The sequence below is a fragment of the Silene latifolia genome, chromosome 3 (genome assembly GCF_048544455.1).
Source record: "Silene latifolia isolate original U9 population chromosome 3, ASM4854445v1, whole genome shotgun sequence".
Lineage (NCBI taxonomy): Eukaryota > Viridiplantae > Streptophyta > Magnoliopsida > Caryophyllales > Caryophyllaceae > Silene > Silene latifolia.
The window spans coordinates 28600240-28628053 of NC_133528.1; the positions used below are offsets into that span (position 1 = coordinate 28600240).

The 27814-nt window shown below is 36.6% G+C and overlaps 1 protein-coding gene and 1 long non-coding RNA gene across 5 annotated transcripts; both read left to right on the forward strand.

Annotated features, from left to right (window-relative positions):
* Positions 1–7071: 7071 nt before the first annotated feature.
* LOC141647463 (pleiotropic drug resistance protein 3-like) lies at positions 7072–22371 on the forward strand. The gene is given in 26 exon segments (XM_074455658.1): positions 7072–7697; positions 10144–10481; positions 10611–10734; positions 10898–10983; positions 11539–11623; positions 11889–12048; positions 12131–12207; positions 12618–12671; positions 12758–12848; positions 13149–13450; positions 13984–14262; positions 14712–15025; positions 15530–15690; positions 15771–15874; positions 16249–16402; positions 16496–16627; positions 17022–17095; positions 17204–17536; positions 17633–17923; positions 18817–18829; positions 18832–18899; positions 19013–19146; positions 19544–19771; positions 20184–20355; positions 21141–21395; positions 21988–22371. Coding segments are annotated over 25 exon segments (4095 nt in total). The 5' UTR covers positions 7072–7697; positions 10144–10344; the 3' UTR covers positions 22255–22371.
* A 1894-nt stretch (positions 22372–24265) lies between these two features.
* LOC141646012 (uncharacterized) lies at positions 24266–27615 on the forward strand. Of its 4 annotated transcripts, none has more exons than XR_012545276.1 (5): positions 24266–24556; positions 24634–26244; positions 26330–26467; positions 26614–26686; positions 26806–27615. It is a non-coding gene; the product is annotated as an uncharacterized LOC141646012 (long non-coding RNA). The 4 variants fall into 4 exon arrangements; XR_012545278.1 differs by having other exon boundaries at positions 26614–26678; XR_012545277.1 differs by lacking the exon at positions 26614–26686 and having other exon boundaries at positions 24291–24556; positions 24634–24685; positions 25633–26244.
* The last annotated feature ends 199 nt before the right edge of the window (positions 27616–27814 follow it).

A 27814-nucleotide genomic window follows, 5' to 3' on the forward strand; every position in this document is an offset into this window, starting at 1 on the left:
AATTATTTTGTGACGTTGGTTGATGGTAGGTTCAACGAGCCATAAGTCAAATGGTTGACAGACCAATCACAGAGGCGAGTTATACGGATATCTCGTAGGACACTATTGTGACAACAACGTGGAGTCCTAAATGTTTTATAACATTCGGTGCCAGGTCGTGGATAGGACCTCCATGGTGATCCTAAGAGTCGATTCTTTTGACTATCGACTGTCTCTTGAGACTAAGGCAGATTTTGGGTGACTTTGGTTTCTTTCTCACGGTCATCCGTAACAGGGGGCCAAGTAGATTGTTTCTGGGTCATTTCATGCTGTGCTTAGATCGGCAGGAGTCGAGTTGAAGGAAATATTCAGCCTTTATCAGGTACTCGATATTTCTCAGGGCCACTCGAGGAGCTGTAACTGAAATGCATGGTCATGCTCGAATGCGGATTCGTTTTCTCAGTTAAGTTACTCTCTAGTCGGGGAAACCACTCTTGATACAGATCGATTGTAAAATACGACCTTTGCGGATTAGGATCTGCAAATTGTTTTACATTGAGTGGGAGAAATTTTAAATGAATATGAGAATCGGTTATCGCACATACACTTGTACGGACAAGTGGGAGTTTGTTGGAGCCGGTGTCCTCCAGTTAGTGCGGATAACGTTATTGCACGTACACTTGTACGGACAAGTGGGAGCTTGTTGGGGCTGGTGTCCTATACAGTTAGTGCAATGACATATAAATCTCGAAAAGGATCAAAGGGTATACTTTTGTATTTTTATTAGTTGGTTCACGTTTATCAATAACGGTTGGCTTGCTAGATAAGTTTGACGTTATTGTCATACTGATGGCGGTGATCAACTGGTCCCTAAAAGTCACACCTATAGGACACGTTTGAGAGATGTGACGGTATGAAAATACAGTCATGTTGATGCCTAATATGACTAAGCAGTTAGTCGGAGTTATTGACTAATAACTAGTCAAACGCGATGTGAGATAATTATTTAATACGGATTAAATAATAATGGCTAAGACGAATTAAGTGGTTAATTCGTAAATTGAATATAAACGATTATATTTAATTGGTGTATATTGAATTAATTATACAATATTGTCTTTGTCGGACAAGTATTAATATTTCGACTAATCCATGTTACTAGTCGATTTTTAATAACCGATAACCGATGACGATTTATAATAAAATCCCGTCATATACATTTTAGCATTTTGAGTCGGACCACGAGTTTAATAAGGAGGAAGTGGAAAGCCCACTCCCTCCCTAAGCAAACCCACGGCCAAACCGAGAGGAACAAAAGGAGAGCTTCTCTCCTTTTGACCTAATTCATTCATTTTGCAAAAAAAATTAGGTTTTGGAGGCATTCTCTCTGAAACCTAGATCTCACATCGAAAACCTCACAAAAACTCTCTCTCAATATTGCAAGGCAATTAGAGAGTACTTTCTAGCACAAGGGGCATAGTCTCAGACGGTCTTGGGTGCAACGATTAGGAGGAAATCTATATTGATTTCTGTTCTTAGGCCGTATTCACAAAGGACCCGAGGTTGATTCTTATACCTTTATCGTTTCTCTTGTATTTTTCGTTTATGACAATATTCACATGTTAAAATTGCGTTATAGTCCTAAATTTTAAGGGTTTTATACGGATATTTCCCTACACTCCTTACGTAGTCTAATGGACATTAAACGACCCTCCCCGCTAGTCGACATACTCTAAAATGTTCCCGACGACAGGTCATTGGCTCAGACCTCTTGAGCCGCCTCGCGTCGCCATAGTCGTCAGGTTGTAATCTTCGATTGACCTGATGGCTATACTTTGACTTTCACCTTGTCCAAGCCTCAGTCAAAGTGGGGGCTCTGTAGATACCTCATTTCTGCACCTCCCACAAACCACCCGGTGATGATTGGGCCGCATGTTTGGTATACGGAACGATTTATGACAGTTCGTAAGTTTATCGTCAAGTGATCGCTCAAACACTTGTGTCTACCTCTTAATTGTCATCTACGTGACGATACGGTCGTTTTGGCAGTAATTAGAGTACATTTGGAGTCCGGGTAAAAAACCGTCTTCATTTTCTAATAACCGAGTCAGAATGTTCTGGAATGTTCCGGATATTTCTATTCCATATTTTCCAATCTTTTGATCTTTGGTAAAATATCTCCCGTAATATTCACACAAAATATTAAGGAAACGAGATTAATCCGCTATTCCATAATAGAAACGCGGAAATCTTTCTTCCGCAGGAGGAAACCACTGAGGAAAGGACGCAGCAGGTGCTGCGCCTCTTCCAAGGGATGCAGTGCCTGCTGCGCCTCTTCCTCAGTCCTTTTCTGCGTATTTTTCGTATCTTTTCGATATTCACTTTCAAAGTTTCTCCGAAAACCCTACTTGATTAGTATAAATAGAGACCTTCGGTCCTCATATTTCTCACGCGAGTGTCCGCCCTTCTCTTCTCCATTTGCATTCTAGACCACGTTCTTACTTTTTGGCGTCTACGTGCTTGAACTTTCGACCACGTAAGCTCAGATCTTTCTGAGTACCAGCCTCGTTTTGCATGACCGACCAATTTGACCAACTCCACATCAATCAACTTTAATCAATCTTGTTCGTTTTCCTCCTAGAGGGCACTTTCGTCGTACATTCGAGTCGAGTATCACTAAACGTTAACTTAGTTCATATCGTTTCGTCAAACATGTAAGTCTGAGGGTGTAAATCCTTCTTTTGTTTATTGTTCTTTATTATCGTAATTAATATTGTAAGATTTATGTCGAAAATATGCTTAAAACCGATTTGTGAAACCTTGTTTAAAAACCCTTTTTACGGATTATCAGAAGACAATCGTCGAGAAAGGACGCAGCAACTGCTGCGCCTCTTCGAAGGGACGCAGTACCTGCTGCGCCTCTTCGTGAGGCTGCCGCAGTTCCTGCTTCCTTTCTTCTTCCTTCGTCCTTTGATAATTCGATTGTTTTGTTTCGTTTTCAATTGTTCATTGTTTCGTTAACATAACAATTTAAGTATGATAATTTTGACCTGTAATTCATTATTCTTCATAATTAATTCGTCTTTCAAAATCCCGAATTAAATCCCTTATAATTCATATTTGCGGGTTTTCGTCATTAAAATCAATTCGGTTTTTAGAGATTCGATTTACCCATATTGAATCTCTGGAATTCATCTTTGATATACTTGTATCTGTTATTTACCGTCACCATCATTAATTCATCATTAATAACCTGTTTAGCCTACTTAATTTGATTAGTTTGTTAATTTGTAAATAATCTCATTAATCTTGTAATAATTCGTTCTAATTAGTTCTATCCATGTTTTATCGTATTTATGGCCTCATTCACATGTAAATAATATGTTAATCACTTTCATCCGAGTCAATTATTCATAATCGACCATTAAATTCACCAATGAACATTAACGAGATGCAGTTCCGGCTTCACAGCCAGAACCCAACCCAGGAACAGACGCAGCGACTGCTGCGCCTCTTCCAAGGGACGCAGCTCTGCTGCGCCTGTTCTCGGTTGATTTCTGTCCCTGAACTCCCGTTTCTGCCTTGACCTAGTTTTAATTACGTATTTAATTAACTATTACTCGTATTATCATCCATAATCTGTTCGTTTATTCGTTTATTCTTTCTTTTCTAAAACCATCCATTTTAAATGTATTTTCGACATAAATCAACTAATCCGATGTAATTATTGTAATTTTCTTTATTGTATTTTTATTGTATTTCTTTTATCGTATTGTTTGTATGTTCACATGTAATCAATCTAAATCCCGATTCGACCTAATTGCATGTTAAATTACGTGTTAACCGACTTAGTTAATTCTCACATGCTAGGATTAATTTATTGGATGTTGCATTGCATGCATATAAATCGACAATATATCGAGTATAGACAATTTCCCTTATCATTAGTAGAGGCCGCTATCGAGGCGGGCGGGATTAGTTGTTCGATCAAAAGAGCTTCCTAATACATACTCTCACCCCTTACTCCAGATCTCTGTGAACATCCGTGTTCATTGGCATCCACGAGAGTCATTCTAGACATAGAATGCTAAGGGTAACGAGTGCTTAGTGTTCATGTCACTACTTTGTGTCTTGACATGACACGAGGTATTCGAACGGTTTCCAATTTTGCACAATAAATTGGCGGCGACTCCACAAATGCAAATAAACAAAGAGGAAAAGCTTGCTTCGCTTTTCGCCCCCGTGGGCCTGCGTCCACAGAAAGGAATAGCTGATATAAGGCAACGGAACGTAAGTCTTAAGATGACAATGTTCCTAAGGAATTGAATTGTCACCCAGTGCATACAGTTACCTGCTACAGCCGTATCGAGTTGCTCTCGGCATTGGACTCTCCACGGTGGTTTGTAACGGATAACTGCACACAAACCTCTATTCGAATCCGTGTTCGTCCTCGCGAAATGTCATAAAAGATGCCCTTCACATGCCTAGGATCTCATGAACGCTCTAGAGGTCCTAAAGCCTAAGAACCTCATAGGGGGTAGGGCATTTCCCCTCACATTCACATAGGTAAGTCCATTAGGTTTGACTGTCACAAACCATCCTTAAACAAGGACTATGGACTTATTAAGCGCTTAGCTCAACCTTCCTCACATGACAGAATTAGCTCAATATATAGAAAAAAATACTACATCACTTTTATTAAAGATAGGAATGGTAGTAGTATTCTAGCATGAGATCCTCGTGACTCCGTTTGACCCATTGAACTTGGTAAATCAAAGTGGGGGAGCCCCGTCACGATTCACTCCCATTAGGCTTTAAACCCATTCCTTGTGCTGACTCCATCACTAACTACTACCATGGCCACTGGTAAAAGATCTCATTATCCTGTCTCTATGTGCACGAAATTCTCCCGTGGTACCACATTATTTTACAGCGCTTTATACTTGTCATTTGCTACCTCAACGTAGTCTTACCCATATTTTTTTGTAGGGATCCACTTCCCCCATAACGAAATTCAACCGAAAGGCCTCCTCGCCATCGGCTAGCTGTCCTGACAAATTTTAATACTTTAAATTAAATGTCATTGTACAAACATGTACAATTATACTACTATAACAATAATAGTAACCTATTATTATCACCATTCAAACACTTTCATAAAAGTTTAGATATATCAAGAGCATATGCCATTATGCCGAAAACAATATGCTATATCCCAAAATTGTCACAACATATATTTGAGACTCTTTTCACATTTCTCTAGGGTTTTTTCAAACATTTACGAGGAAACTTTCACACATGATCATGGTTTTCATTCAACAATTTTCATTGTCTCAACTTATATGAATACATGTCGTTAATAATAAAGCGTTAAAGACAACCATCATATACACATATGCACAAGTCCACTAAGAATGACCGAGTTGTGATTTACCAATGAGATTAACTCATGTTAAAGATGACCACAAAAAAAAAATAAGTGAGAAAAAAAAATACTCATTTTACGGACAATATCCAATAATGTCACAAAAAAATAAAGGGTAATCTCACTTTACTTGGGATAACTCAATCAACACCCCTACAAACCAATCAATCAGAAGCCAAACATTTTTATCTGAGTTCCTTTTACTATTAACACTCACATGCTTGTATTGCATATCACTATCGTTTGACAAAGTAAATGCACTACAACTAATCAAACTATACATTCATGTGCGTATGAATATATTCATTAATCGCAACAAACGAAATTTCCGTTGTCTAATTTAGAGTAACAGTGCAAGACCATACATAGCAAGACATGCACATTGATCTTAAAACACCACACATTCTCAATCTTTCACATAAATGAGACATTATTTACTGCAAAAGAACGACTTTTACCTCTTCTTGATTCAGTATCAGCATTTAACCCGATAAAAATAATTACTTGAACACATGTATTACCAGACAACCATTCACGACTAATCGGAAAAACAAGTTTATACAATCTCAACGTCAAAAGGTTCATATCTATCAATCAATCTTAACACTGAAACTCAGTTGTCTTACAACAAAGATAAGGAGAGTGTTACCTTCACTAGACACCCCCACAGTCCACGACTTACTCAAAGCCTTAACCATACATACACTTGAGAACAAATCAATTAACGATTCTCACGACTATGAACCAAATTAGTCTAAGCACGAAATACTTTAACTTATGATTTCAAGTCAGACACCAAGCCATACAAGAGATCAATTTAAGAGATTAAGCCAATCATGTATAGAACATATGAACAATCAAAATAATTAAATTGCTAGTCAACGTCTCATTTACTGAAGTCAAGTCAAATGAACAATTGCCAAAAAATACAAACTTGTAAAACAGTGTCTTCACGCAATCATGAATTTAAGAAGGAACAAGAGCAAATTGACAAAATTAGCGAATAAGTACGTATATGATTTATGTGAATATATTCATGTTACAATTTTCCTCCATGATGACCAAGAACAATAAAACATTAGGGTATTTACATTGTACATAATGCGACCATTAAGAAAACAATGCTAACATTGCCTTAACAATTTTGGTTACACTATCACCAATCGCAACGATAAAAAAAAAGAAATAAAAAAAATTCAACTTTAGAATGTTATACGTGAGATATCGATTGTCAATAGAATAAGAATGTATTTCACAAACGAATCAATAAAACATAGAAATAATATAATGGTAAACATGTTAATGTAAATATTACAAGTGTATATATATGTAAAATAGAAAAGGAAGAGCTTATCTGTATAAGAGATGGACAGAAAAGAGATTAGTCGTGGCGTGATAAAATCACTGCCCTTAAGTTGAATTTGCCTCGCTCGATACACACGGCCTCTTAGCAACCAACTTCCCAGGGTTACACGACTTCCGAGTCTAAGGTGTACGACAAAGACTCAGATTGAGAATAACTAATAGAACATTGCCAAAATCAGCTATGAGTGAAACATATTAAAGAAGGAGTAGATTGAGAAAGAGTAGATGAGAGAATGTGTTGTGTATAGAAATGTCATAAACATAGAGTATTTATAGGAATGATAAGAATAATCTAGAATTGTATTTATGATTTGTCTTGTAAATCATTCTTAGAAAATTGCACAATTTGTATAGAAAAATACAATAATCAGTTTTAGAAGACTGAGCAATCCGTATGGAAAAACCGCGACAATCAGTATAGAAGACCAAACCATCAAACTTGAAAATTGTGCAAAAACCACATAGAATTTACTTCCAAAAATTCCAATTCTATCAATGTGGATAATAAAAGCTTCTTTTGAAGCAATACTTCCAACAAGTTAACCCAGATAAAGAAGGGATGACATCGACTATACCAACCACTCCCGATGTTAGTGAACCAAAGAAGTGTGCCAACTCTAGAAATGTCTCAATCCCGGAATTTAATTCATACTCCAAGTTGCCAAACGTGCCATAAGGCAGACTTGCACGAGTATTTGTGCTTTCGGGCCAAAACGAGTGAGCAGGACAATCTGTCAACGGTAACACTCCATTTTCATGGCGGGAATAGTGAAACCTTGAACAACCGTGGAGTCATCTGTACTAATCACTTTACCTTGCAATTTTCAATCCTAACCCTTAAATACCCAATTTTCTTTATGATTTAATTTTTTAGGGTTAAGCTTTCTGTATCAGCTTTACCAACGGAATTTCTCGAAATTTTAATCAGGCACGTCTAACCACTTCTTTATCTAATCATTTGTTTATTCTTGCGATTTTGTCACTCTTTTCCATATATTTCATCTTCATGACTGATTATTATTGTTATTATTATCGTTATTGTTGTCATTTTGTTTATCTGCTTTGGATTTTGTTGATGTTCTTATTATATTGAATGAATTTCCCCTAAATTATGGATTGCCAACTCATTGCTTGCATAATGCATCTGTAACTATTACCAGAATATTTAACTATTTCACCGTATGGTGGCCTTATAATGCTTGTGCACTCGCATATTGTTAGTATTCAATGAGGTGCATAAGGTATTATAAGGTTGTTGTACGCCGTATAACATTCTCACAGATAGGTTTACGATTGTATCCGCAGTAGTTTAATTGTTCGTCAATTATTTTATATGAAATACTACTCCTAATCATAATTAAACCTGGTCTAGAGTGTGATGTCCAACAACTTCACCAGCTAAGGTAGCTGATTTCTGTTGGAGTTTGTTTTATATTTTTTCTATCTTAAGCGCCCATATAATAAAACTTATTCAAAGTATTAAGGGTCATGCTACCAAACGTAGCGACCCATAGGGTAAATTCCACAATTAGGGTTGAAATCTCATTGTAAGGAATTTGGTCAAAATTACATGTGGAAAGGACCGAGTTCTTCAGGAGAGGGGCGGAGTTAATTAAGGAACAATGGTGAGAAATTTCACCTAAAATCCCAAAATATTGCTAAATAAAATGGAAGTGTCAGCCTTAATTGTGTAAAGGGAAAGTGGGTGTTCTCGGGCCTTTAGGATTATGAATGAGTTAATGAATGGTTCCAGGCTTATCGGTGTTTGCTCTTGTGTTCATTTTTTTTTAAATAGCTTCGCTACTCCAACATCTAAATCTTGGTTTTGTCGAGAGAGAAAGTTCAGTTAAGTATATAATAGGCGATAATGTGGGGGCAGAGTTATCTCTAATAATACACATCCATTTAATTGTGCTCTAAGCTCTAGCACAATCATGCAAGTATGTGAGAAATGTGGGATAGATTGTGCTCTAATAATACATACATCTTCTGTTAATCTTTTCCCAATGTAATGATATAGGTTCCCTCACTTTCAGAAATACTTATTTTTATCAAATCAAAGGTCAAACCCGCAGTTTCAAACTCAGTGTCATATATAAAAAGATGGAGTGGATAGTAATTAAGCTACAGTTGTTAATTGAACAATTTACGAGTCGTGGAAAGAACAATACCTTTTTTTCTACCTTCTCCTTAACAAAACAATAAATTAGTTAGGGTACTAAGTTTTCTTACATGGATGTCATTGCCATTGCTAGTCAGATATATTCGTATTATTATATTGATTTGTGAGTGGAAAAGGTTAAAGAATGTTGGTAGTAATGCAGTATTGCTCGTAACAACTTAGTAGCAATAGCTTTATTTGTTTTTTTTTTCCCGTAGTTTATCTTGCACTGAGAATATAGTTATTCTGTACGAAGATATTATCAGATTGATAACTAGTTTTTAGCCTTCTCGGTGTGATGTGCAACAATTTTGCCGCTTAAGTTAGCTGAGTAGTCGTTCTGTATCTGTTTGCCTCAAGTATCCATATAATTAATTTTATCAAATATCTTATTGTGCTCTTGGCTCTTGCATGTGCTTTTAGCTAATTCAATATTGTGATATTAATGTCGGATAAACGCTGTGTAGACAATGTGTAGTACATGTTGCAAGTTGGAACAGGAATAAACTTCAGAAAACAAAGTCTCTACTCTCCTGAGTATAAATTCTGTGGCGTTTCTTAGTTACCTGATAAGATGTATTAATAACATAAATTATCCTTCCTCCTAATTCTGATTCCGTCATTGTATACATCACATTGATTACAATATGATTTAGTTGTTACAGTCATTGTATATTATATATATATATATATACACAACACATATAGAGAGAGATTGTATTATGATCTTTCATAGATCTGTACTATGACTGCTTCTCAAATCTCATTGTTGTGTTTCTGAATGTAATTTGTCAATGTATTGATTCTAATAGCCTAAATATGTTACATTGTTCCTTTTTTAATTAACTAATTATAAGCCAATCATATGTCGGTTTCTATTATGGAGACAATCTTGCAGCCAAATTGCCACTTTGCTTCCATTATGAGTAGTCTCAGTATCTAACCAGTACTTGATGGAAAACTAAAATATTATATATAAGGAAAGTTTATGCTTTGAATGTAGCTATCAAGTTTTCCTTTTTAAATAATAGATAGATGAGCCCTCCCCCCTCTTGCTTTTATCATTTTGTGTTATGAGTCATTTGCGTCAGTTTGATTCTTTCTTTTCTTCCTCACTTTTAAAATGATTATATAGGTAGTTTTGCTGTTATTTTTCCTGCATTGCACATTTGAACTGTGCTAATTTTAAACAATGGAAAATTGTGACGATCAGGATGGAATTAGGTCTCTTGAATATGAGTTAGTAGAGCTATCCTTCCGAGGTCTTGGGTCCAGTTCGAGGAGAAATTCGTCTTTTGCTTCTTCAAGAGATGCCTTTGATGAGGAGCACATTCAAAAATGGGCTAAAATTGAGAGATTACCGACGTATCAACGGTCAAAGGTTTTTTTGTTTGATGAACATGATGATGAAAGCATGGCTAATGGAAAACGGATGATTGATGTCTCCATGCTTGGGCCTCTAGAACGACATCTTTTTATCGAGAAGCTCATTAAACAGATTGAACAAGATAACCTTCGGTTTTTGCAGAAACTTAAGAAGAGAGTAGATAAGTAAGTGTTACTAGTCTCTGAGAAATTTATGCCATTCATTTATAAAGTTTGCCAAACCATTCTAAGCACAAGCTAAATGTTAATACTTACTTGCTAATGACTTGACTCTGAAATGCTGCTTTTGTACAGAATTGGTTTGAAATTTCCTGCTGTCAAGGTGAAGTATGTAAACCTCTCTGTGGATGCTAAGTGCAAGGTTGTTGATGGAAAGCCTCTCCCAACTCTCTGGAACACTCTGAAAAGCGGTTTCTCTGTAAGCTTGTGGATTATCTAGAGCATTCTCACCCATTACCTAAATGATGACGTGTATTGCACAAAATGTACTCTGCTTTATGATTCATCCATGTCTAGACTTCAAGCCCTAGATATTTATTATTTTTTTTTCCTGAAAATCATCTTGTTACATTATGCTTCAGATCATTTCAAAGTTACTGGGGTCTGAGCTGCAAGAAGCAAAACTAAGCATCATCAAGGATGTCAACGGCATAATCAAGCCTAGAAGGTCTGTTAGCGATTGATCTATTTTATATCTCTATATTACATATCCTGACCTAAGGAGATAGGCAACGGCGAACTAGGAAGCACGGACACTCTACCACCGAGTGTGTCCGTGTCCAACATGGACACTAACACGACACATGGAAATACGTGTCTGACACATAATAAACCGCGTCTAATCCCCAAATCCTCCCGCTTAAATTTCTCGCCTAAGCGATATTCTGCTGGATAATATTTATTTCCCTAATTAAAGTGTTCACTATCTATATTTACTACTATTATTAAACAATATTTATCTCCTAATTAATTGTATAACATCAATCATTGTTTAACTTTTACATAAATAAGGCTAATAAAATATCTATGCAAATTTTCTACCCTTTTCACAATGAAGGTAAACTGCATTAGTTTAATTAATTGTCAAATTCTCTAATATCTATATCTAAAATACCGTGCATTTGCACGGGATAAATACATTAATTACTTATCTTCTGAACAAGGATTATTCTCCTAGATAAATACATTATTACATTGATTCAAATATGAATGGTGTGTGTAGGATGACTCTGTTACTTGGTCCTCCAGGATGTGGAAAGACCACCCTCCTATTGGCACTCTCCGGAAATCTGGATAGATCTCTACAGGTCTCTATAATCTATTTTGTCCATTTCTCTATAATTCCATGTAATTACACTTAATGTAGCTTACGCTTGTAATATTCATTCGGTTAAGGAGTTGTAAGGTTTAACAAAATCATCCTTAAAAATGCAGTTTAGTGTTATAGACTATAGAAATATGACTGAATCTTAAAAGGGGATAATTATGCTGATTTTTACGGAAAAAAATTATGCTGCAATTTCGGTTTCCTCCTCATATGCTACCTAGAGACTTTATCAATTTTGATTGCAGCAAAAAGGAGAGATTGAGTACAATGGGTGTAAACTGGATGAATTTGTACCACAAAAAACTTCTGCTTATATTAGTCAGCATGACCTGCACATTCCTGAGATGACCGTGAGAGAGACAATTGACTTTTCAGCTCGTTGCCAGGGTGTTGGAAGTCGAGCAGGTAAGTTGGTCTGGTAATTCTGCGTGATGGTTACACTTGCTATGCTTTTATATTTATATTATAGTATTCTGCTTCGCATCAGATATGATGGTTGAGGTCTGTAGAAGGGAAAAGCAGGAAGGAATTGTTCCAGATCCTGATATAGATGCATATATGAAGGTATCTGACTTACTAGCCTTCTTCATTGACCATTTGACCTACTTGCTTTATGCATGCGTGACGGTTTCCGACTGACCCGTAATGAAAATTGCTGGAGAATTGCATTTGACGTTGGCTATTTCACAATACAAGAATCAGAAGCACATTGGTGACCGTTTTTGGTTCATTCTATCTATTCCAAAGTCAAACAGTAATGAATTTGTTTGCCTTCTCTTATGTCCTAGTTCAGATATATATATAATTTGACTTAAACGTACATGTATCCTGGCTTGAGGTTCTGTTAAAAGTAGCATTTTCCAATTTCCATACTCGTTATGTTTTTGTGGTTTAATCTTCAGTATTCTCTTTAAATAGTTAAGTATCATGCATGTAATGACTGTTTCTTTGAGACTGATGGTTTAATCTTACAGGCAATCGCTGTCGAGGGGCTTAAGAGTTCCCTTCAGACGAACTACATTTTGAAAGTAACTCTTTGAACATCCCTCCTTTCGTATGATTTCTCTGGTGAACCTAACAGTCAGTTATTTACCTGTTGTTAATTTTCCTGCAGATTCTTGGGATTGATGTGTGCGCTGACATAATAACGGGTGATGCTATGAGGCGAGGCATCTCAGGTGGTCAAAAGAAGCGATTAACTACAGGTACAATACAACATTGTTCCGAAGTACTCTCACCTTTCACTTGAAATCATTACATTTACTGGTCCCACCGGAGTTCTAGGGCATCAAAAGTTTGCGATAGAAAATTGGGTCCACTCAAATTTGAGTGTGTTTGTGGGTTATGTCTTACCCAACGTGGAAATATAGTGAATTCATTCGAACGTTTCAGAAAGGAAAGTGTAGTGAATCTTAATGAATGGAGAGGGTAAGAAATTTGAATTACACAATACACCCTCAATCTGTTGTTACTCCTCATAAATTCCGGTTTGATGGAAAATGCAGGTGAAATGATTGTTGGACCAACAAAGGCATTATTTATGGATGAGATAACAAATGGGTTGGACAGTTCCACTGCCTTTCAGATTGTTTCGTGCATCCAACAATTAGTCCACATCACAGACGCTACTGCACTTGTTGCCCTCCTTCAGCCAGCACCAGAAACCTATGACCTGTTTGACGATGTCATCTTGATGTCTGAAGGAAAAATTGTATACCATGGACCCAGCAATCATGCTGTAGAATTCTTTGAGAACTGCGGTTTTAGTTGTCCACAGAGGAAAGGAGTGGCTGACTTTCTCCAGGAGGTAACTCATTCTGAGCCATTTATCAAGATGAGTTAGAAGCACTTACTGACATTCTAAGACTTGATGTCACTGTAAATTTTTCTTCTTCTGTAATTACCATTCTAATTTATAGACTACTCAATATTAACTTCAAAAACCTGTATATCTTGGGCAAGCTGAACCCATACCGTTTATCTAGGTTCATGAACTTGTAAATTTTGATGCATGGCTCAAAACAACCTCTAACAAAAATTAATTACCAGTATACTATGGTTAAGGTCACTTGCTTTTGGCCATAAATTTAATAAAATTATGAAAAATGTATGTTTATTATTTAAATAATATATAGTATAAATAAAAATAATAATTTTATCAGTATATTTGGCATGTATTATGACCTTATTCCGACCAAAATTTATATAGGCCGATCTACCCGACCCATTTAATAGGTCTACATGTGCCGGATTACGTATTTGTTATCAAGTAGAATTCTTATCAACTTGCCACGCATTTCTGTCACATAAACATTCTGGTTTGTATTTCGTTCTTTTCAGGTCATTTCAAGAAAAGATCAGGCGCAGTACTGGTGTGGTAGTGAACCTTATACCTTTATCTCTGTTGATGAGTTTTGTGATAAATTTAAGGGATCTCCAATTGGGAAGAGTCTATTTGAGGAGGTTTCACAGTCACATGTTAAGACGGATGCTGACGATAGTGCTATTGCCTTCTGCAAGTTTTCTCTACCTAAATGGGAACTCTTCAAAGCATGTTTGTCGAGAGAATTCCTTCTTATGAGGAGAAACTCTTTCATATACATATTTAAAACTATTCAGGTCAGTTTTATTCATTTGCTTTGTTTCCTATCTTGTTTGACGTGAGCAATTATGTTAAGGCGCTGCTCTTTAACTTACATGTAATCTTCAGTTTATAGAAATGCTGGAGGATATTCTAATTTAAAAACTTTAATCAGAAAAGACCCCACTCCCCTTTTGTTTTTCAATTTTTCTTTTCAATTTTTTTTCGCATTTTGAGGTGTGCGTTCACTCTTGGACGGTTCTAAAGGATGATTCATGTCAGCCGACCCCAAATCATTTTGGGATTAAGGCTCTGATGTTGTTGTTGTTGTAATCAGAAAAGACCAGGAAACACATAGAAGATACATATGGAATAGTCTCTTTTTGGTAAAGTCTATGTATCAAACTGCTGCATATGGAATCGGAGTTTGTATGATTGCTATTTCTCCTTTAAAAAAAAACATTTTACTAGTATTCAATTATTGCAGTTGATCATTATGGCGCTGGTGGCAATGACTGTATACTGGCATACGAGAATGCATGTTGACATTCTTCATGCAAACTACTATATGGGTGCTATGTTCTATGGCCTTGTCATACTTCTTGTAGATGGTTTTCCAGAAATGGCAATGACAATCATGAGGCTTCCCATTTTCTTCAAACAGAGAGACCTCTATTTTTATCCAGCTTGGGCCTATGCAGTCCCAGCCACTATTCTGAAGATGCCTCTTTCCATTTTGCTTGCTGTTGTCTGGACATCACTCACCTACTACACTATTGGCTATACTCCAGAGGCTGGAAGGTGAGTTTGTCAGAAGTCTGATGAGTTGAGTGTCTATGTTTCCCTTGGTTAAATGAAATAATACATTAGTTGATATTATTTGATCATCATACATCAGGCTTGCTTTCTTTTATTAATATGCTTATAGCAGATCTCAGCTACTTAGCTTGTAAATTCACTAGTGGGAATAGTCATGATCTAGGCTCTCACTCATCAGCATAAATACGTTTCTTTGGCTCCCCTTACACCAAATATGAAAACTTTTGCTTATAGCTCACTCACTCATAATGCATCAGTATTGATTATGGCACTACCACTGTCCTTGATAGAGGGTAATTGCTTCACTTAGTAAATTTGCAATTCTTGATTTATAGTTCTGATGATAGAATAGGGTAGCCCTATAGGGCCTAGGGAGTTAACACATCTATTGAGTGCTCCGTATGTTCTTTTACATTTACAGTACATTTGACCCAGTCTCTTTTGGATAAAGAGATTGTAAAATAGACTAATTTCTGTGTTATGCAGGTTTTTTCGTCAAGCACTTCTATATTCTGGAGTGCACTTGACATCAATGTCCTCGTTCCGTTTGTTGGCATCATTGTTCCAAACCATAGTAGCATCCACATTTGCTTCTGTTATCTTCATTCTTTTTATGTTCATCTTCAGCGGATTTATTATCCCACGATGTAAGAGCATTAGTCCCCTTAATGTTGTCAGTTTGGTTCATCTTCATCAGAGCATTACCTCCCTCTGTGTTTCCTTGCAGCATCTATGCCAGTTTGGTTGAATTGGGTTTTCTGGCTAACACCGCTCACATATGGGGAGATAGGCCTATCTGTTAATGAATTTCTAGCTCCAAGATGGCAGAAGGTGGGCAATTTTTAATTCTGCAAGGTCCTGGTAGCTATAAAACTATCCTTTGATTTAGTGACATTCATAAGGGAGAATTTTTGAGAACTTACTGTAAGATCATTCAGAAATTGCTGAATCCTAATCAGTGTATCGTTGTTCTTCTACTGGCACGTGGAATTGACATTATTGGTGAACATGAGGCCAACTTTGAACTATTGTCCCGATGATTGTAAGGAGGCATAATACAGTCAATATAAATTAATTTTCTTTGGCAAATGCTAGGACTTAGAAACTTTATATGTCTTGACAAATGCCAAATGTTGTCACGGTTGCTGAAAATACTGTTCGATACCTTCTTTTAGCAATTTACTGAACTACTTGTTTTGCTGTAGTTGCTTTCGTCCAACACAACAATTGGTCAAGAAATTCTTCAATCACGTGGACTACTCTTTGATGATTACTATTTTTGGGTTTCAATTGGGGCTCTTACCGGGATTTTTGTATTTTCTACCATTGGATTTATCTTAGCATTAACTTTCTTGAAGGGTAAGACCATAAACATGTTCAAATATATTTCAAAGACTGTGTGGTATGTCATTATATATCTGTACTCTTCTGAAATTATGATCATGTTTTTAGCTCCGGGGTCATCCACAGCTTTTATCTCACGAGAAAAGCTATCTCAGTTACAAGGACTGAGAGATCCAAGCAGAGATGACTATAGCGACTTTAAGAAAAGCAGTTTCAAGAGTAGTTTGGAATTTCATAATGGTAAGTAACTATCCTCTCCTCTGAGTTTTGAGTGAGTATTGTTTGTCTATTGATTCTCTTCCCCTCATAACTCAACTGTTGTCGACATAATCTATCTATCCAACAACAACAACATTACTTCAGTGTCTCAATGACTCCTACAAATTTCCGGATAAAGAGGGGTCCAATGTATGCAGCCTTACCCCTGTGTTAGCAGCACAAAGAGGCTGTTTCCAAAGGACCCAAGATGAAAATTGCGTTGAGAATTGCTTATGACTGCTACTTGACAATAAAAAGAAGCACAACCAGCTTAGTGAGTCAGTTTACTGTATTTCATCATAATCTAGAACCAACGAATAACGAATATTTGGCTTCATTGGAACATCTCCTAAAAAATGTCGGCTAATCATGGCAGGGAATATAATTTTGCCCTTTGAACCCCTTTCAGTGACATTTCACAACGTGCAATACTACATTGACACTCCTATGGTAATCTCATTACTCAATTTTCTAAGCACTGAATCCTTTCAAGCAATAACTTGTTACATAGTATCTGAAGCAGGTAACTGAAGTGCTATAATTCGTTGCTTGTCTTAGGAAATGAAAGAACGGGACTTTTCAGAGAAGAAGCTTCAAATACTCAAAGATATCACAGGAGCTTTTAGGCCAGGTGTTCTCACAGCGCTAATGGGTGTGAGCGGGGCTGGAAAAACAACTCTGCTTGATGTTCTCTCTGGACGTAAGACTAGTGGGACTATTGAAGGTGAAATTAGAATAGGAGGGTATCCTAAAGTACAGGAGACATTTGCCCGCATATCTGGTTACTGCGAACAAACTGACTTACATTCTCCTCACATTACCATAGAGGAATCACTTATCTTTTCAGCTTGGCTTCGGCTTCCTAACAGCATTGATTCAAAGACCAAAACTGTATACTTTTGATTTTGTAGAAGCTTATGATTGATTCTCTTTTTATTTGTCATGCCAAATAGCAGTACTAATCCATCTTCCTTTCATTTACACAAGGAATTTGTGAATGAAGTTCTTGAAACTATCGAGCTCATTGAGATTAAGGATGCTTTAGTTGGCTTACCTGGTATAAATGGTTTATCAACTGAGCAACGGAAGCGGCTCACTATCGCTGTAGAGCTTGTAGCCAACCCATCAATCATATTCATGGATGAGCCTACAACAGGTCTGGATGCAAGAGCTGCTGCCATTGTCATAAGAGCAGTGAAGAATGTGGTTACTACTGGTAGGACTGTCGTTTGCACCATCCATCAACCAAGCATTGATATATTTGAAGCATTTGATGAGGTAAGATATTTCATATGACCTTAAGCTTCATTCTGGAAAAAAAAAAAATTTACACCCCATGCGAGAATCAATTGATGGGAATGGGGTGGAGACTGGAGAGTAATATGAGGAAGGAACCGCGTGATACAAATGTACAACTTATTCTTACAATAATCTTATAGACTCTTTGGCATGCAAGATTTTGGGGTGGTTTCTTTTTTATCTTGGATAAAATATGTATTCAGATGACAGACTATGTTTTGACTTTGAGTATTGCAATCAATGTCAATAATTTGTGGCCAAAAATGTTGACCGCTAGTTTGATCCCATTTATCCTCTGTAAGAGACCTTTTTCTTGAAAGGCAACAAACTAATTACCTTTTCTTGAAATGGCTACAAAGTACAAACTATCTTTCAATTCTTTGGTTTCGGATGATGATGGAATAAAGAAAAAATGGTACACTAAAGTGAATGTTCTTCTTTTTAGTCTGAAATAGCAGCCCTTCGATGTGATTCTCGGTACAGTTTTCATTATGGATCCTCCGAAAATAGTCTCTCTGAATTGTTAACTCAGGGTGTAATTTTGTGCATCCAACCTGTCTTATTCCGCCATTTTGAGTAAGGTTGTTGTATTGCGCGATAACTAGTCATGAAATTATCTTTATTCTGTCACCTTTGGCTCTGATGTATCACTTATTTGAGTTAAAGGTGTTAAGTGGTCACTATAAACTGGATTTATATTCATAATTATTGATACCGTTACATCTCTTTAGCAATCCTTCTGCCTTTGCTAAAAAACATGATCTATTTCCTCTTCTGAATTTTGTCTACAATTTAAAAATATGTTATTTAGATTCAAATGTTGAATATTTATCGAAATTTTGATGGCCTGTATAAAATTTTTGTTACTGTAGTTGCTTCTTTTGAAATCGGTGGGCGCATGATCTATTCTGGACCACTTGGGCAGCATTCCTGTAGAGTCATTGAATACTTCCAGGTTACATTACGTGCCCTCTTTGCCAAAATTTTATAGGTTCTGTCTCCCCATGGCTCCTTAGCGAAGATCTTTCTGAATACTTTTATGACAATTTTCCTGTCTGGCTTTGTTAGGGTATACCAGGCATACCCAAGATCAGGGACAATTATAATCCTGCTACATGGATGCTAGAAGTCACTTCTGCATCAAGTGAAATTGATATTAGTGCTGATTTTGCTGAAGTTTATCTTGACTCTGCTTTGCACAAGTTAGTGACTTTAATTGTTACTCTGTTACTGATTTAGTAATACTGAAGAACTGAATAATGGCGTAGTATGTTACATCATCCAGATTTCGAAATTGCCTCAGTTGTAGAATTTTTTTCATTTCCTTGTACATTATTAAAATCAGAGTGAATTATGATGAAACTTGAAATCTTGATAGCTCTTTTATATCGAAATGACAGACGTAGAATTGTCCGCTGCTCATTATTTTAAGATATTGAAAATTTTGGTGCTGATGCCTGATGGTACTTATTTTCAGGGGTCCTTATTAATTGTAAGATCGTTGTTTGATCAATATTGAATGCATCGCTGCTTTGGATGTCATTTTAATATATATGGCTTGATTGATGTCTTGCGCCTCTTTCTTGCTGTTGACTCCAGGGAGAATGAAGACCTAGTAAAGCAGCTAAGTATCCCAGCTCCAGGTTCAAAGGATATCCATTTTCATAGACGCTTCTCACAATCTGGCTGGGGCCAGTATACATCTTGCTTATGGAAACAACACCAATCTTACTGGAGAAACCCGTCGTATAATTTGACCCGTTTCATGTTTACTCTCCTTTCATCTGTTATTTTCGGATTGGTATTCTGGAAGCAAGGGAGGAATATGTAAGTTACGCTAATTTTCTCATGAATCTTCATTGATTTTAAATTTCCAAGGCAACTTATGTCAACATAGAGTTGGTATCATGAAATCCTGATGTCTCAAAAACTATAGTAAATAGCCGGTCAAGGGGGTCGAGTGTGTGCAACTCTACTCGTGTGTTAACAACACCTGTCGATGCATGATTTTTACCCAATTTTCTCATGAATCTTCATTGCCTTATTGTTAAAAAGAAGTTCAAAAACTCTCACAAATCAAATTGATAGCTCTTCCAAGGCAACTGCTGTCTATGCTTGATTTTTCAAGTTTGGTTTCAGTATTTGTATCATTGTATGTTGTTTGCTTGCTAAAAGCTACCTAATTACCTAGTATATTGCTGGGGTAATAGTTAAGCAAAATTACCTTCTGATGTCACAGAAAAGATCAACAGAGTCTGTTCACTGTTTTCGGTTCCATGTTTTCTGCTGTTCTCTTCATGGGAATAAACAATTGCTCTACTGCTATCCCACATATCGCCACTGAAAGAACTGTTGTATATCGTGAAAGATTTGCTGGCATGTACTCCTCATGGGCCTATGCTTTTGCTCAGGTATGGATAAGTATTTAAACTTCTGATTCTGAAACAACAATTACCAAATTTGAAAATCATAAGGGAAATATGTGGGTTGCCTGAAGTTAGTTTTTGATTTTTGAGATCATGATAACATACGCCCAATTTTCTGCTTTGGCTAAATCATGCTCCTGCAAGGGCGAAAGCATTTATATGCAAGGGGTAACCCAAGAAGCAAAGTATTGTGAGAAAAGAAATTGTTTTGTCGCCCTAAATTTCAGTAATTCAATGATAAAGTTAGTGTTGACGGGACCTTGAGCCAATTTTGCACGAATTACCAGACTGGGTATGCTAGAGTAAAAGTTCGAATCACATTCGCGTCCATTGTACCAATGTCCAATGTCTGCGCCTCTTATTAGTTACTTCGTACGCGTTTTCCATTTGAGCATTTCTTTCATGTAGCCCATTGCCAAATATAGTGCGAAGTAACTTTTTTGTATTGAAAATGACCCAAGTATCCTCACTGACCAGACCCACCCATGTTTCATGGAAAATGACATCCTCTACCCCTGTTTTTCACTCTTATTTTTCTTTCATTACATTGTGCCAAAACCCAGTGGAGCTTAATGTGTGGAATGGAGTATTTGACAAAAAAATAGTAGCTCAAATTTAATCTGATTCTACCCCCGTCCGCCTCCATTTGCTATGTTTATATATCCGAGGACTCATGTTTTTTTTCTTACAATACAGAAAAGGCAGCAGTACGATAAATTGATAATTATTCCGTTGACTGTTTTCTTAGCGTTTTCTACTAAATGTAACAGGTGACTATCGAGCTTCCTTATATTTTCATCATGGCTCTCATAATCACAATGATCACATATCCAATGATTGGGTACTACTCGTCAGCCTACAAAGTCCTCTGGTACTTCTATGCCATGTTCTGTACTTTGGTGTACTTCAGTTACTTGGCTATGGTGCTCGTGTCGGCTACACCAAACTTTCAGATGGCTTCAATTATTGCCTCTGGTTTATACGCTTTGATGAATTTGTTTTCTGGGTTTCTTATCCCTCAGCCGGTAAGCTACTTCTTTCAGATGTTCTCTCTTTATCGAATTGACTTTGGAAAGCCCATTCTATTTTCCATGAGCAGGCAAATGTTAGCATGGTGCTCCCAAGTCCCAAGAACATTGAAAAGAAAAATGAAAGATAGAAAATAAGTCGATTATTTTTGCTATAATGAATATTGCTTGGAGAGCACACAGCTCATCATGCTCCTGTAGTATAATCTATTTCATTTCGACTCTTCCTTGTACTTCAGCAACCTGAATCCGACTCTGGTTACTTAGACATGCGTATTGGCGGATCCACTTAAAAAGTTCTGAGGTCCTGGGGATAATCTTTTCGAGGTCCACCACTAAACACTGAGTATGATACTTTGACAATTCTTATATAAAGGCAAAAACTTTAGATTTTTCTTCAAATCGAATATCTAACCTATTCTAATAACATAGAGCACACTATAATGTTCTCATTCCATTCTAATTTCTAAATCCTATTGATGTGAACTCTCTTGATCATAAGGTTATGGCCAATGGAGATGGACTGGGGGTCGTTGATATGAATGAATCAGGGATATGTAATAATATAGTGTATTTTGGCTATTTGCAGCATATTCCAAAGTGGTGGCTATGGTTATATTACGCAAGTCCGACATCTTGGACTTTGAATGCTCTGCTTTCTTCCCAGTATGGCGATATACACGACAATATCACAGTGTATGGTGCAAAGAATACGGTCGCCTCTTTCATACACAACTACTTTGGGTTTCATCATCATCGCTTGGGGCTTGTTGCTGCAATGCTCCTCGTGTTTCCCCTGACTTTTGCATTGCTTTTCGCCTATTTTATTGGCAAACTCAACTTTCAAAGGAGATGAATGAAACTTCATTGTCTGTAATATGATAGTTTGGCTAGGTAGAATTGGATAACTTTGGCAATCTGCCGGTACTTTATGTAATTGAAAATTCTTTATTTTGTGATTTAAGTTCACCAAGATAGGGGGAGCTTTGTATAGTTTTTGAGGCTGTTCGGTATAGGGTGTTAGAAAAAGGAAACCGAATGAAGGTGTTCCATTCGCTCACCCACAGCTTTGTATAGTTTTTGAGGCTGTTCGGTATAGGGTGTTAGAAAAAGGAAACCGAATGAAGGTGTTCCATTCGCTCACCCACCTACTAAATCACCCTTAGCACCCAGCCTAACCACCAATACCCACCATCACCCCTCACCCGCCATTCCTACCCTTCCCTCCCACCTTCTTGCCACAATCTTCGCTAATGGTCCTTCCGCCGGCGTTAACAACTCATCACTTGCCACCCTAACCCATGACAATTACCAAAACAACTCTACCCCTTCGAACACCACCCCAATCCCTATCCTTAAAATCTCCTCTATTGGTCGTTAGGGGTGGAGGGAATTTCCAGAATGATGGTGGTGGTTTAAGGTCGGGTATTCATTTTGAACAAAAACTAATGGAACATGTCAATTAGTCTCAGTTGTCAAAATTAAAAGCCCAAAAAACAATTATTAAAAACGGTTTCACTTAATTAGTCTCACTTAATTAGTTCAATTTGCAAACCATAACCGTTTAAATGAAAATTAAAAGCCTAAAAAAACGGTTATTTAAAACTTGTTTTACTAGTGTTCTAATATAAAGCGTGCTCACACGTATGAGTGAGAAAAAAAAAATATACGATACAGTTCTATTATAAATATATGATAACATATATGGTTTCAATTATACGAATTCTCATATATTGATAATAAAAGCCCAATATAGTAATATACGTACAGTTATATAAAGATCGTATCGGATATGCATTGGCAAAATCTAAAGTTCTAGGTCTTTAGAGAGACCGTCTCCCACTAAATTAGTGGGAGACCTAACATGGAAAATAAGAAATAAGTAACTCCCTTTCCTCATCATGTGAGACGTCTCTCAATAACGCTATTGAAAGACTGTCTCTCTAAAGTTTTTGTGAACTGGATGTACGGTTTTCGATATAGTTCTTTTTTATAAAAAAAAATAAATAGATAACTACAAAATATCGCGTATCTCAATGACTCGGTCATATTACTCTTATACTCTTAAAATAATTCAATTAGTAGATTATACAACCAGTTGTATGCAGTTGTACGGTGTAGAATTCGAGCTGTGTATTAAAGCTTTCGAGTTTTGTTTAAAAGAATCTGAGCTATGCTGTAAAGTTTCTAAACTCACACACTTAAACATAAAAAAATAAACTCTTGTAAAACTCGGAAAAATTACATATAAGCTCGAATTAATGTATATGGTTGTACAATACTTATTATACAACTGGTTGTATAGTAGTATTATACTCCGTACTTGTAATTTGTTAATACTCTTTAAGTTATTAAATAAAAAAATATGGAATAAAAAAACCTCAAAATACAAAATTACACTAGTGACACTGAAAAATCGAAGCGTATATACAGTTTTCGGGTTTACGAAAACCGGATATAAGAAAATTCCATATAAGAATACTAAATAAATGTGATTTTAAAACCGGATATCCGAAACGGTTTTCAAAACTGTATGCTCACCCTACCAAATATGGTAATGAATCCCGGATCCGGTCCAAATCCAACAGGTCCTATTTCGCAATATTTTGGATTCAGTGGATATGGATATGGATAAAGATCGGATCCATATGCATAAAAAAGAATCCGGATATGGATCATATGGCCGAGATCCATATTATACCCTTAAATTCATTTTTGTTTTATTTTAAAATGAAAATTAAAATTAAATTAGAAAGTAGTAAAACTATAGTATCATTGTCTTACAGATTTTTCATAAATTAAGAAGGTGTTTGCTAAACTACATATTGGGCAATTTTTAGCATATTCAAAGGTTTTAACATGTTTCCCCAATTAATATTCTAATTTTAGTGTTTAGTAACAGCATAAAAAAATAATAATTGTATTGAGCTCGAGCCAAATTCGAGCCGATTTGTGCTTTAATTTTTTAAGCTCGGAAAATTTCAAGCCGATTCCGAGCTCAAGCTCAAGTTTCGGAGTTGATTCCAAGCTCAACCAAGCTCAAATCGGCTTAGATTACAGTTTACACCCCAACGGCCCTACCTACAGTACTGTCAACGGTAACACTCCATATTTTCATGGCGGGAATAGTGAAACCTTGAACAACCACGGAGTTATCTGTACTAATCCCTTTACTTTGCAAATTTCAATCGTAACCATCAAAATCCCCAATTTTAATTTATGATTTAATTTGTAGGGTTAAGCATTCTGTCAGCTTTGAAAACCCAATTTCTCGAAATTTCAATCAGGCATGTCTAAACCCTTCTTCATCTAATCATTTGTTTCTTCTTGCGATTTCGTCACTCTTCGATATATTTGTTCTTTATGACTGATTGTTATTATAGTTATTGACTTATTGTTCTTATTATATTGTGTAAACTATTGAATTTTCCCTAAATTATGGTTTGCTAACTCATTGCTTTGACTTCTAAGAAATCGACGCTAGTTTATTTTGTTTTGTTTGTTACGGTACAACGGCCGTATAATGCTTGTACTGCACCTCACATATCGCTAGTATTCAATGAGGTGTAAAAGTATTATAAGGTCGTTGTACACTGTAGTCTCACAAGATAATAATAATAATAGTATAGGGTATTGATGATTATGGATGAGTTAATGAGTGGTTCGAGGCTTTTAGTTCTATTTGTCTTCCTTCATTGTTTCGGAGTTTGCTTTTGTGTTTAAAAAGATTAAATAAACTCCGCTAGCCCAACTTCTACATCCTTGTTTTGTCCGGAGAGAAAGCTCAGTTAAGTACAAGATATTTTACTTTGTTATTTTTTGTGAACGATATTTTAATCAAAGTCAAACAAATGATTAGGGGTGACGAAAAATTTCACCGTAGGCAAACTAGTAAATATTATAAGATAAACTAACAAAGTTCGAACACTTTAACAATTTAACTAAAAGTTCTATTTTAATCTAGCTTTGACGATTAGCAAAATACATTGCTTTGCAAATTTTTTAGGTGTTTGTTATGGATGCAAGTTTGATTCATTGAAATATGAGTGATTAGAGAAGCAAGTGTGATTACTAATGTGAATGTAGTGCACACAAACTAGAAGTACAACAAGTTTTGTCTCAATCATTTGTTTACCTTATCTATGTTGTGTGAGCGGTATTTTAATCAAATGTTTAAGGCAGACGGAAAATTTCACCGCAGGCAAACTCTAACTGATATTTTGTCTTAATCAAGCCTTGATGAACAAGATACAATTAGCTGATTTCACAGAAGAATCCTTTTAAGAATATGTTGGTTGATAAGTGGGTTGAATTTGAAAGTGGTATTCGGATGGAAGTTGAGGATTTCCGTCACCATATTTATCAACCAAGCCTGAAGAATGCTATGTGCTCTCTGATCAACTGTTTCACTCTGGAAAGGCCTTTTCTTTGAAGTGCTTACGGCTGAGATAGTGTACCCTAACATTCTCTTCTGGGTGCACAAGTTGGATAAGTCGTTTAGCTACGCTTGAGTTATCTTTTGTACCTTTGTGTTAAGAGGACATAGAGTGTGTCATGTCTGATGGCTTGAATCTCACATCACTTAGCCTGGTTCACTGCTTCAAGACAGATATCTCGTCTGTAATTGAATTGCCCCGTTTGAAGAAACTCTTAACAGTACGTTCACAGATCTTGAGTCACTTGAATGTGAAGGCTGCGTAGATTATTTTAAATTTTCAAATGTCCCTCTTTTGAAAAACGTGAATCTGAGTCTGCATACCATTATCGGGGCTGCTCACTGACATTTGAAGACCTCGCCACACATGCTCCTAAACTTCAAAAATTATCGCTTTTGGTGATGACTCTGGTCAGTAATTGAAAGATTTGGATACTTGGTAATATTATTCCTCATTGTCACTTGCTTTATGACATTATTTCTTGTTTATCTTCAGGTACAGCCGCGTCCTGCAAATAACTCTCTGTGTCTAAAGCGCTTCGAGCTTCTAACTGATGTACAAACTGGCTTTGACCTTTTTACCATCACTGGTCTGTTAAATGCTTCTCCTTTCCTTGAGATATTACATCTGCAGGTTAGTATTTGGTTTCTAAATGCTGGTTTTGAACTGAATTGTTCTCGATTGTTTGTATTTGCTTCATTTCAACCTTTGGTCTGTTAGTGAATTGTTCTTAAGAATCTGCATCATTTTATACTTGGAGCATGTTTTTTTTAATGTAGGGTTCTAGCTAGTGTTACTATGCAAGAGTCCACCTGTTTTCCTAAATCAATTATGTCAAGAAACGGTACGCGGGTAGGCTCAGTTTTCTATTGGGACTTTTGGGAGGTTTTCTCTGTGCAAGTCCACATTCTTTTTAGGATCTTGTACTAATCTGTTATTAATATTTTAAATCTTCCTTTGTGCACAAACAGTTGCGGAAGCGTAACTACAGAGTCCCCATATAATATTCAGACTGTCCGCCTTTGATGGATTTAGAAGATGGTGGAACGAGATGGAGCTTGCTCGATATTTGTTGAAAAATGCAGTGGCTCTTGAGCGAATGGTCATTGTATGTCTATATGATTGTTCCTCGACGAAAGATGGGAGTGTTTCTAGCTACTGTTCCTCAATGAGAGAAGACATCGCTACCACCCTACTGCGAGACATGAAAACCTCTGCAGAATTGGTCTTTGCATTTCCAATTATGGGGTGCGACTTTTTTTGTCGAGAATGAGCTTCGCAGTTGATCGGATCGTGATCTTGCTTCAAGTTGAAGTTGTTTGGGGTCTCTTCTTCTTGATATTCATGTTTTATGTTCAAGAAGAATAATGGGGTTTCTTGAGAGTGACTTTTTATCTCGTTGGATCCTAGGGCTTGATTTGAGTTGGTTCAAACTTAAATGTTATTGTGGGTGACTGTCACCCAACTGATGACTCCATACACCAACTTGGTTAGCTAGTAAAATCATTGAGACGACAATATTTATGACCCGGGTTCCCAACCCATTAGCGTCAACTTTTTTCCTGTGGCGCCAGCCTTTCACAGCAGGCGGAACAAGCAACTGATTCCGTTTTTATTTAGCTTCCTGATGTTGAGCTGTGTATACAAGTAGGACACTATAATGTGATTTCATGAATCTGGAAGAGTTTACCGTACTATGTTTCAAATGTAACTTAAGTTATTCAAGTTATACCCAACAGTTGTAAGCGTGTTTCAAGATATATTTATTAGCTCTATTGCTGTAAGTCTGTAACTGCTTCATCTATGAAACCACGTATTCGTGGTTCGTCTTCTGCACTAACCATCATTCCCCACAACAATATGCATCCTGTGCCAACTCTCCATTTGCGAAAAACTTTTTAAGTGTCAAATTTAAGATGCGTAGTGTAACAGGGAGTCTAGGATCATGTGCAACGAGAGATTTGAAAATCGAACATGCAT